The sequence below is a fragment of the Corythoichthys intestinalis genome, chromosome 9 (assembly GCF_030265065.1).
Source record: "Corythoichthys intestinalis isolate RoL2023-P3 chromosome 9, ASM3026506v1, whole genome shotgun sequence".
NCBI classification, from domain to species: domain Eukaryota; kingdom Metazoa; phylum Chordata; class Actinopteri; order Syngnathiformes; family Syngnathidae; genus Corythoichthys; species Corythoichthys intestinalis.
In genome coordinates, this window is record NC_080403.1 from 18096662 (window position 1) to 18109149 (window position 12488).

Genomic DNA, 12488 nt, shown 5'->3' on the forward strand with positions numbered 1-12488 from the left:
AACATTAAAAGGGCTGCCAAAAACAACACTGGTGTGTATAAATTACAGTTTACAAATTATACAATTTCACTTAATCCGTCACTATATCATAATATTGTTGCTATTATGATATTTCATTGTACCCACAACGACAATAAAGCTCTACTCTACTCTACTCTACTCTACTCTACTCTACTCTACTCTACTCTACTCTACTCTACTCTACTCTACTCAGGGGCTGGGTGATATGGCTTCAAAATAAAATCCCCAATTTTTCACCCATAATTAGATTTTTGAATTTTTCTTCTTATGTTTTTCCACCACCTACAGTACCTTTTTAAGGCGACAATCAGAACAAAAGACAGCAAACGCTTAGAACAAGTTAAAATAAAAACATTCTCAAGGAGTGATATATTGAATAACTTTGCTAGATTTCTTTTTAAGCACCCAAAGAAATATTTTTTTTTTTTTTTTTTTTTGATAATCCACAACAACAACAAAAAACTCAAAAAAATTCAATCAAAATTAATGCATAGCCCATGCCTACAATAGCTGTGCTCTCTATTGTACTGTATTGTGTGTACTTTACTGTACTGTACTATACTGTACTCTACTCCATCCCATTTGAACTGCAATTATTGATCAGTGTTCATTAACTGCCAACCTCCTACATCAAGTAGATTGGACATCTATTAGTGTTAATGGCAACCAACAAATGGCCAAAAAGTATCAAACAGATTGAATTTATGGAAAAATGGAGATACAGTTTTTTTTTGGAGTGACATTACTTGTTGCTAGGCAGATTTTGTAGAGCTGGAGTGAAACCACCCCATTGTTACCTCCTTCATAAAAGTAATAAATACCAAAAGCTACATAACCCATTTCAGTGCCATTGAGTGTGATAGACGTCCAATCCATTTTGACTAGGGGGAGGTGGTTTCAGCGATCGAACAATTGCAGCTAGCGAGCTCATTCAAAATGTATTTCACGTCTATCACCGTCAATGGCAGTTAAAAGAAGCCCAAGATCCCCTCCGCCCCCCCCCCAAAAAACGGATGCCCGCATGAAGTTAAATATTCATGCTGCTACTGCTGGTCTATTTTTATCATTAAGCCCTCACAGGTAGAAGCAAGCAACGGACGGTGTTCTTGTCCTCAAAATGGTCTAACGCCGACACCAGGAGAAAATGGATCTTTGCCATTTGTCCATTTTCGACAAATAATACAGTATGTGTGTGTGCATACAGTGCATGGTGACACCACAGGTTAGCCTCCAGAGACACGCCTGGAATGGATTGGATGGAGCAGGGGGCTTATTTTTGACAGCTGGGGGCAAGGGGATTAGTAGAGACGGTGGGCTTGGGAGTGTGCATGCGTGCGCATGCATGTGAGTATGTGTGTGGCTTGTCCACACTAGCGCCATATGCTGTGGGACTATTTACACTAGCAACCTATTTCCTATTAGGGCCATTTTCGTTGGATTGAAAACCTGTTTAACTTTCAAAATCTATCTTAACAGTGCATAATCTTCTATTTTTTTTAGTCCTCAATAAGAGCAGATAGATTATCTTTGTAAATATTCAGAATGGGATATACAGTATATATAAACATCAGTTTTTGCTTTGGAAAAATTACAGTGACATAAAATTCTTAATCTAACTTTTCTCAGAGCAATTTTTGGTTTCAATGCACATTTCCGCTAAAATGCTAATGTCAGATTAATATAACAGTAAATAACATACAATTGGATAACTGTTACGTTCACTGTTTAGGTGATGATCTTTCTTATGAAGGTTAACCGATATATCGGCCGGCCAATATATCAGACTGATATAAGGTCTTTTATCAGGACCGGCTGAAATCAGCCTTTATAATAGAATAACTCTTTTGTTCACTGTTTAGATGATGACCTTTGTCATGAAGGTTAACCAATATACTGGACAGCCATTACATGGACTTTTTTCAATATCGGTCGATATCAGCCTATATATTGGCAATATAAAAGGATAACCGTTGTGTTCACTGTTTGGGTGATGATCTTTGTTAATGGTGATTTTGCACCACCGAGTCGCCGCATTGGTCAACCTTTAAATATTACAATATTCAAAGCATCAGTGAACGAGTTAAAGGGTTAGAATACTTTCACTTTTTACCAAACTATTTGGTGTAAGGTGAGTTGAGCTCATTTGTTGGTTATTTGTTTGACGGACCTCGCGAAATCTCCTTCAGGGTCCACAAACAGCCCACGCGCTGTAGCTTCGCCACCTGAGCCAACCTAAACCACTGCATGACGGCAACTGATTCTCGCTGTGAATGTATGTGTGTGTGCGTCCAGTGTGATGCCCTCAGTCGGGCGCCTCTACTCGCATATACGAGTGAGCACATTACTATTCCTGTCACAGCATCCTTGCAGTAAGAGGAAGGAAGCCCGCACACACGCATCAATTTGCGCATCACATCCTCCTCAACTTGTCATGTGGGAATATAATCCCGCTGGCACGGGCAGATTGTACGGCGTGCGCGTGCATGTGTGACATCCCATCACTCACCCTGGTTTTGCGCTCCCCCGTCCCCCTCCTCAGTGTCAGTCAGGTTGTTAAGCATCCCGACTGCGCTTCTGCTGGTCTTCTTCTGTTGCTCTTCTTGTGGTAGTAGTGGTCAGCGATGGAGGGGCCGTCCGTCGGGCAGCTCTCCCGCCGCAGGAATGGCCAGGCAAGGCGGCGTGGAAACGTGCCAGGCCGCACTCCTCTTCGCCTGATGCTCCAAGAGAGGCGGCAGTACGGAGAGAAGGATTTTTTTCCTCCCCTCTCTCTCTTTAGGTCCTCCTCTCGACAGCTCTTCTGTGGATGCCTTGTAAAGCGTGACTCTCTCGCTCCCTCACTCTGTTGCGCTGTTGCTCGCTCTCTCGCGACACGCCGGCGAGAGAGCAAAGATGAGGAGGAGGAATTTGCGGGAGTTGGACGAAAAGGTGCACTAGGGAGCACCAAGGCTCAATTTGGCCAATCGAAGCAAGAAGGAATTTGTGAACAGACAAAAACGATGCGGGCGTTTTGTTCTTCGGGATACTTGACACTTGTTGCTAGGCAGATTTCGTGGGGCTGGAGTGGAAGTGCCCCATAGTCTGCACCCCTCCTCCCAAAAAAATGCAGAAAATCACTATGACTATACTCCAGTCATTTATTGTATTGTAATGAGAGTTAGTTAACATCAGTAAATTAATTTCAGTATATTTTTGGCTTTTTTTTTTTTTTTTTTTTTTTTAATTTTCAAATGAAATACCAAAATATTTAAAATTAATTATATCATTGGCAGTAACACATTATTTAAATGTCTAATAAAATGAGAATAAATTATATTCTAAATAAATTATTTCTTCATACCTAAAAACAGAGATTAGAAAAAAGGGAAATAAACGAATAACTACAAAGATAGAATAAACAATTTAATTTACATAGCAAACATAATTTTGTTATTTTTTGAATTCATTGAAAATAAAAAAATAATACATCATATTAATAATAGCAGAACATTTAAAATATGTTTTAATAATTTATTTGTTCATTATTATTAATTGTTATTAATTAAATATATATATATTGAATCACATATTTCTTATTTCACATTAATTATAAAATATATATTAAATCATAATTTAAGTAAATGAATATTGTATAAGACACTTTTTAGACTACGACACTAAAACAAGATAATGTATTATACTAATGTATGAAATATTAAAAGCTATGTATGGAGATAAAAATCATGTATTTAAAAGTTTTAATTCAATATTAAATTGTAAACATGACATACTCAAAATTTTAATATGTAAAAATAAACATTCAACTATGGCAAAAACTATTGCTTCTACTCCATGCATGATCCACCGATGCCCTGACAATTTAACTGAGACTGTCCAAAAAAACGACTTTTTCTCCCTTCAATAGTGTGTGTTCCGGTGGAACACGCGCCTGTACAAGTTCACGCACATCCCCGCGGCTGCAGCGCTGTTTCACCAAGCGTCTGCTTCGTCCCCGCTTGGCAAAAACACTTTCCTAACCCACTTAAGGCTTTCTACTAACAGTAAACAATCACATTTGCTGTTTTTACGTTTCTGGTGCTGATTTGACTAGCCAAACGCTCATTGCTTTATGTTCATGATCGTACAAGCATACGCACTATGCATGAGCTTAACATAGGCTGAGGTTACACTTTAGGCCGGAGGTGGCAGTCGCAAGTAAAAAAGTGACAAACCCTATATAGCACCTTCAAATGGAAGAACATGATTTTTTTACACAAACCTGATTAAAATTGCTAAATATACATTTTTAAATAGTCTACTGTAAATTAAATATTAATCGCAATATTGTCTGCCATTTACAGCACTGGACGTCCAATCCATTTAAACAGGGAGGGCTGCGAACAGACATTCATTTATTCACTGCCACTACCCCCCCCCCCCCCCCCCACACACACACACACACACACTTTTCAAATGAATTGGACGTCTAGTAGTGATTAGGCATGTGCCGGTATGAGATTTTAACGGTACGATAACCTTGAGGAAAAATATTGCGGTTTCACTGTATCACGGTATTGCAATTATAGCTCCAAAATGTGTTATTTTGAGATGTATGTATAAAAAAATAAAACTTTTTTCCAGGATTTTTTTTATTTTTATTTTTCAGAACATTTTTGCAAATTGTAACATGAATATAATGTTAAAATAAATAAACAAAAAATAGCTAATATTTTAAATAAAATTAAAATCAATAGAACATATTGTCTACCCACAACCACAGCTCAGGTTGCTCAAGATTAGAGCAAGAACAAAAATAATAGCAATAAAAAACACTTAATAAAACACTTCTAAATAAAATTAAAATATATCTACTGTACGACTTTTTTTAAATTTTTTTTTTTGGAGGGGGCAAAAAGCTCAAGGGAAGCCGCTGTGTCAACTCTAGTCTACGTGTCATGCTTTTGTGTTAAAAAGACAAAGAATTGATAAGTTAAGTTAAAATGTACAGGTTAGTTAAAATGTAAATATTGTTGTGTAAAGGTTTCATCTAAAAGACATTGAGACCTCTCCTTGTCCAGCGAACGTGCATTTGTGCTTAGAGCAAGATCCTCTGTCGCAATCAGCGATCTTTGATGTTATCCCTTTTCCTTCATTCAAGCTCGTTTCTCAGTGGCCGTGAGATTTATAACCTCGACAAAGTTGCTCTCGCAGCTAAGATTAGGCTAACATTCGTCTTTGTAAGTTTTTAGTTAGTTTGTATTTTGAATTTGAAAGGAAAATGTGTGTTTTGTTTTTGGCGAACTTTTTCATGTTGTTCATGGATATGACTTCCTCATATTCTGCTGTGTTTGTGCTCATGAAGCTACTCACGTGTAAAAATACTAGTGTACACCGTTTTAAATGTATTCGTTTTGTTTATTTCAGTTACAATGATTTGAGACGTCCATAAATTCAAGAAAAGTATGCCTTGTGTTTGGAGTGTTTCTTTTTTGGTTCGCTGGCTGTATAGCAGAATAGCATCACTGACACTCACAGCAACAACCGGAGAGGGAGGGGTGAGCGCTGCTGCTCCAAGACACTTCAGACTGCGTTTTAGGGAAATGTATAATAGCGAATACCGTACTATGGTATGACGGAAAATTTTTGTGGTTTTGACACCGTGACGTTTTCATACCACTGTAATCCTTGAAACCGGTAACCGGCACATGCCTACTAGTGATAAACGCCTTTAAATTAACCTATCAAATTTAATATCAACCTCATAGGAGTCACTGAAATGAGCACCTTTTCAAAAAGTGATAACTGGCCCCACCCAGCCAACTTGTTTGAGAGGAACATGCCACGTTGAACAACACAGAGTCCCTCAATTACAACATCTCATTTCCATCCTTGTAGATCTACTCAGCGCTGGTGTGTTTGTACAGAATTTCATGTACAAGCGTGAGGCCCGATTTACCACTGCGGCAAAATAACAAAATGAATTCTGTAGGCCCGTTAATGGCACGGAACGTTTCCGGAGATCATTTCACATTCGGCGTCTGCCTTTTCTGGCATTCTCTCGCGGCTGTTAACTTTTAATGAATGCACCCTCGTTTGATTTTGTGCCGGCGCCATTCCGTGCACATACTGCTGACTCACTGGGGCGTCGGAAAGCTTGCTTATTTTCTTAATAAGCAACTTAACGCTGTCTTGTCTCCTAACAAGAGGCCTGTTATTGGATTTGTCATTAAAGCGTAAAAATAAAGCAGCTCCTCCCTTACATACCACCCAAAAACCAACAAGTGTTTGGTTACAGTTTGGGAGGTACAGTAGTAACAGTACATCCACCAAACAAGAAACTGTGAATAGATTTTGTCCAACATTGGTGAAGGCAAGGGGTGGGATCTCCAAGGTCAGCATATTATAACTATTATGAAAGATCATGGAAGGGCAAACAGGTCCTCGAGGGACGCAGTGGGTAGTGGTCGTTGTTCAAACTGATTCAGCACAGTCAGAAACCAATGAGGTTTCAGCGGAAACAAGGAGCCCCTGACTGCAATCAACAATTGGACTTGCACTAAGACACCAGACTGGTAAACGGCTGTCTTCATGATGGGTTGGAAAAAAATCCCACACCCGCTGCGGTCCTTTGTGGAATAGGTTGCCCACCCCTGACTTATGGTCTCCAACGACATTAATGTTAATGTTTTTGGACTGTGGGAGGGTTAGCAGTAGACGCAAAATGCTAACCGCAAAACGCTCACAACCACGATGTTGTGATGAGTCAGTTTGAAAAAACTTCGGAAAAGTTTAAATCACTGTTAGTTTGAATCTCGCTATACATGTATTGATAAAGCGAGCACTACTGTGCTATTCAGGCAGAAGGCTGCCATCTAATGGCTAACCCCTAACTATAAATTCGCAATAAAGTGATCAGCCCTATAACAAACAAACAAACAAAAAAATCCAGCTCTAAAGATAGATAGACAGACAGACAGACAGACAGACAGACAGATAGATAGATATGATAGATTGATCGGTTCACAAATGACGGAGGAGTAGGACTTCAAAATTAGATTCCACAAGAGTACCAATAAGAAGAACAACTTCAGCCTTTTAGAAGAAGAAAAAAAAAAACATCGTTTTTTTAAAAAAATTATTTATTTATTTATTTTTACAATTTTTCCATGTTTTTTTTAAATATATATTTTTAGGTTGGCTTTAAATACACTGTATATACATATTTGCTGTAATTTCTTGTTGTATTTTGCATATCTAGTATATTTGTATTATAAGTTAAATATTTTTGGATAAAACATTTTTTATATTGTGTGTTATTGTTGGATTTTTAATTTATATTATAAATACTTGAAATATATTTCGAATATCATATAAATATATGTTGAATATATTTTAATTTTCAGATGATTATAGTAACGTTTTTTCACCATCGCAGAATAAGCTTAATATATTTAGATTAATTTTTTGGTACTTAGGTTGTGTTATTATTATCACTGTTGTTTTTAATATTATTACAGGTTTTAGAATGAGTAATATTCTTACTCAAAATAATTTTTAAAAGGTTTTCCATGTTAAATTTTTATCATTGCTGTTGTTAATATTATTCTAATTTTTCGTACAAAGTACAGGTAGCCCCCAGGTTACAACGTACCCGATTTACGTGATATCGACTTCACGATGCCGGCTCTCATCTGCCATTTGTCTCCAGTCATTTTTTTTTTTTTTTTTTTTTAAAGTCGAGTAACAATGTCTCGTTCGTTTTCGTTCATTTTTGTAGGTACACCATCCGCTCGGGCTGCACAATCTGCTCAGGGTTCTACACGTGATAGTGACGTTCGGTTATTCTCACGATATGATTGGTCGAAGAGTTGAAATGCACGCCAAGAGCCATGCTCTCCTGTAAATTGCCTGTTTAAAAGAGTGACAATTGTTCTTGAGAGTTGTAGTACTGCGTTCACTTAAAAGTGCCAGTTTAAAGATGCGTATTTAAAGCGATTGATTATATCACTCGCAGAGATGAGTATTAACAATTAGAGGTGGGATTCTTGGGGCACTTGACGATTTGATTATGATTCAGAGGCTACGATTTGATTATAAATCGATTATTGATGCACCCCCCCCAGCTATTAGCTGCTTTTAACATTAAATATATATTAAATATAAAATAATAAAATTATACCAAAATCCTCTCAGGCTTAACGTATTTTTCGGACTATAAACCGCACCTCAGTATAAGTCGCACCAGCCATAAAATGCCCAATGAAGAGGAAAAAAACATATATAAGTCGCACCGGAGTATAAGTCGCATTTTGGAGGAAATTTACTTGATAAAATAACACACATAGAACAGGTATATCATCTTGAAAGGCAATTTAAAATAAAAATACAATACAGAACAACATGCTGAATTAAGTGTACTGTATGATAATGTTACATGATGCATGAACAACAAAATGCGAACGTGGTCGTTATGTTAACGTAACATAGCTATTAAGTGTTATTCGGATAACGATATCATAAAGAACATGGTAACAAGTTTACCAAACCATCAGTGTCACTCCAAAACACCAAAATAACATGTGAAATGATATAATAATGTGTTAATAATTTCACACATACAGTGGGGCAAAAAAGTATTTAGTCAGCCACCAATTGTGTCAGTTCTCCCACTTAAAAAGATGAGAGAGGCCTGGAATTACCATCATAGATATACCTCAACTATGAGAGAAAAAAAATCCAGAAAATCACTTTGTCTGATTTTTAAAGAATTTATTTGCAAATTATGGTGGAAAAGAAGTGTTTGGTCACTAACAAACAATCAAGATTTCTGGCTCTCACAGAGCTATACCTTCTTTAAGAGGCTCCTCTGTCCTTCACTAGTTACCTCTATTAATGGCACGTGTTTGAACTCATTTTCAGTACAAAAGACACCTGTCCTGACCTCAAACAGTCACACTCCAAACTCCACCATGGAACAAAGAGCTGTCAAAGGACAGACCAGAAACAAAATTCTAGACATGGATCTTGCTGGTAAGACTTAATCTGCAATAGGTAAGCAGTTTGGTGTGAAGAAATCAATTGTGGGAGCAATTATTAGATAATGGAAAACATGCAAGACCACTGATCATATGCCTTGACCTGGGGTTTCCCGCAAGATGTCACACTGTGGGGTCAAAATGATCCCAAAAACAATGAGCTCGTGAATGACCTGGGGAGAGCTGGGACAAAAGTCAAATCAATTTATTAAGCTATTTCAGTGTATGAGAAAAAATACATGGCCCCTCAATCGAACTTAATCTAAATTCATCTTTGTGTCATCAATACGTTGTTTTGAGTGCCATTTTGTCCAGTGACGTCGGATAATAGCAACTTGTGAAGTGGTACTTGTTTTCCACGACATCGCAACTAGGATCTCCGAGTTCGAGTGACGTTCCAATTATATTTTTCCTTGTTGGAGGTTGGAAAAGTCCTGCTTCCCACCTTCCCCCGTATGCTACACGAGCGTTGTTGTGACCGGAGCAGATTGTGTAGCTCAGTGGAATGTGTACCTAAAACGGAACTCGTTCGCAACCCAGGGACTACATGTATTAACAATACTAATATTGCTCAGAGTCTAAAAAATAGATATTGATTTGTTTTTCATACAACTCTTTAATTATAACTAGTTTATCTGTAAAAAATAAAATAAAAAAAAGATTTATATTCTTATTCTCATCTCTATTTTCTGTTATTTAATCAGTAATAAGATTACTTTTTTTTTTTTTATCTGTCTGGTGTTAAGCTTGCCCCCTTTTCGAAAATGAATGTTTAAAACATGTATCAAGTACTGGTAATTTATGCAAGAATATCTTAAGAATAATTATAATTGGTATGTCAACTGCCATTGACTATCATTTCGTGATCGATCGACATTTTCGGTTCAAACGACACTCTGGTCTCAAAAAAAACCCTTGAACTATAGCGAAAAATGCAGCAAACTGTCTCCTGCGGAGCCACGTGCTGTAGGTGAGAGAAAGCTCAGCTTCAAGGTTGTTGGGTTAGTTTGGAGCGTGAAAAACGACAGAAGCGAGAACACAAAAAGGGGTTATCGACTATCGGTTATTTTTTTCCCCAAAGTTGTTTCGTGCGCTCAATCGTGCGCAATTCACGCATTCGCCTATTTTTAACATCACAACTACCGGAGTGCTTTTCAAACTCCCTGGACTTTGAGAGAAAGGCTCCGACCCTCTGTGGGGACCACCATTATTGGGCACCGTTGTTTATATCGACCCGTTCCCCTGGGAGACTGAAACACTCCATCTTTCTATGCAACGACTTCCTCGCTTTGCTTCCTGAGCTACACCGACCTTTGTCTTCAAATGGAAGGTGAAGAAATAAAATGGAAAAGGGAGAAGATAAAGAGCTGCTGCTCCTCCTAGTCACGGCTGCCACGAACGATTTTGATTTCTTTATTACTAGGTTGATTTAGATTTAATATCCCTCCATCGCCCCTTAAAAAAAAAGTTTGTTTTTAATCAAATATAGATATTAAGTTTTTCTTTTTTGTTTATTAATTCAAATAATAGAATAGAAAACATTTTTTAAAGTAAATAAAAGGACAATACTGAAGTTTTATTCAAATTAATATGTTTTTAAATATTATTATATTCAAATTAAAATGTTTTTAAACATTATGTTCTTATATAATGAAAGAAAATATTAACTTTTTTTTTTTTTAAGATACATATAAGAATGTTTTTCCTTTCTTTCCCCAACCCTAATAAAAAAATAAAAAAAAAAAGCAAACAAACAAAATTTTTTATACTTTATGAAAGTAAAAAAATCCTCTCTCACTCTGGCACGTCAGCCACGCGGTGCGTTTAGGTACAGCACGCAAAACACATCCACCACATTACAACACAATTTATTACATCATTACATTATTATTATTATGAATTGTATTCATTATTTATTGTTTTGCTCTGTGTAATTGCTATTTGCAATAGTACCATCAGTATTTATTAAGGATTTAGCGTAGGCTTTTTGGGCTGTGGAATGAATTAATGGAATTATAATGTATTCTTATGGGAAAATCCTGCTCAACATACGACCATTTCGACTTACAAACAAGGTCCTGGAATGAATTAACTTTGTATGTAAAGGTGCCACTGTATGCGTATGTATCTTTTAGGGCTGTCAAAATTATCGTGTTAACGGGCGGTAACTAATTTTTTAAATTAATCACGTTAAAATATTTGACGCATTTAACGCACATGCCCCGCTAAAACAGATTAAAACGACAGCAGTGGCATGTCCACTTGTTACTTGTGTTTTTTTTGGTGTTTTGTCACCCTCTGCTGGCGCTTCTGTGCGACTAATTTTATGGGTTTCAGCACCATGAGCATTGTGTAAATACTGACTTAAACAATGGCGAGCTACTAGTTTCTTTTTTGATTGAAAATTTTACAAATTTTATTAAAACGAAAACATTAAGAGGGGTTTTAATATAAAATTTATATAACTTGTACTAACATTTATCTTTTAAAAACTACAAGTCTTTCTATCCATGGATCGCTTTAACAGAATGTTAATAATGTTAATGCCATCTTGTTGATTTATTGTTATAATAAACAAATACAGAACTTATGTAAAGTATGTTGAATGTATATATCCATCTTGTGTCTCATCTTTCCATTCCAACCATAATTTACAGAAAAATCTGGCATGTTTTATAGATGGTTTGAATTGCGATTAATCACGATTAATTAATTTTTAAACTGCGATTAACTCGATTAAAAATTTAATCGTTTGACAGCCCTAGTATCTTTTAATAAGTGTTTTTTAAGAGCTGCAAATGTGATCATTATAATGTAAATGAAATATAGATAAAACAAAACAATTATATGTACATGTATACACACCTACATCTTAACATTTTTAAATAAAATACTGTATTTATTTATTTTTAATTGGAAAATCGCGAGGGATCACTGTTTACTAGATTTGATATCACGTTCTTGTTTTTTTTTTATATTTTTAATATATCAATATCAAACAAATAAAAAAGAGAATATTTACATTTTTGTTTACTCTTTTTTTTTAAAAAAAGATAAAAATAAAAAGCATTTTAAAAAATGTAACTACAAAAGAGCATTTACATTTAAGAGGCTAAAAAAAAAAAAAAAAGATTTGGACAATTTTAGGTCACCAATGTATCAACAATTAATTACTATTTCGTATTTGATTAGCCGTTGATTAATTATGCCAGCGCAAATGAATTGGAATTGAACTCCTATCGTTGTCAATGCTACTTTTTTATTGGTGTAGGCGCATAAAATGCGTTTCCAAATGATTAATTTGAAGTGAAGTGAAGTATTTGAAGCATTTTGGCACATTACTCCGCCGAGTACGAGTCACTTTATACCCCACAAGGTACAATCCACACTAATGTACCACATCGGGCGAGTTATTGGACTCTAACTGTTCATTCAGTGTGTGTTTTATGACAGTTG

General features: G+C 36.2%; 1 protein-coding gene across 3 annotated transcripts in view; it reads right to left on the reverse strand.

Annotated features, from left to right (window-relative positions):
- slc12a5a (solute carrier family 12 member 5a) overlaps positions 1 to 12488 on the reverse strand; it is a 256090-nt gene that overhangs the window by 148052 nt on the left and 95550 nt on the right. The window contains exon 1 of one of the 3 annotated variants that reach the window (XM_057846907.1): positions 2528 to 3081. The exons of the other annotated variants lie outside the window; for them this stretch is intronic. Within the exon in view, the coding sequence (XP_057702890.1) occupies positions 2528 to 2582 (55 nt within the window). The 5' untranslated portion in view covers positions 2583 to 3081. Of the gene's footprint in view, positions 1 to 2527; positions 3082 to 12488 lie in introns of those variants that run through there. 3 annotated transcript variants of the gene reach the window in all.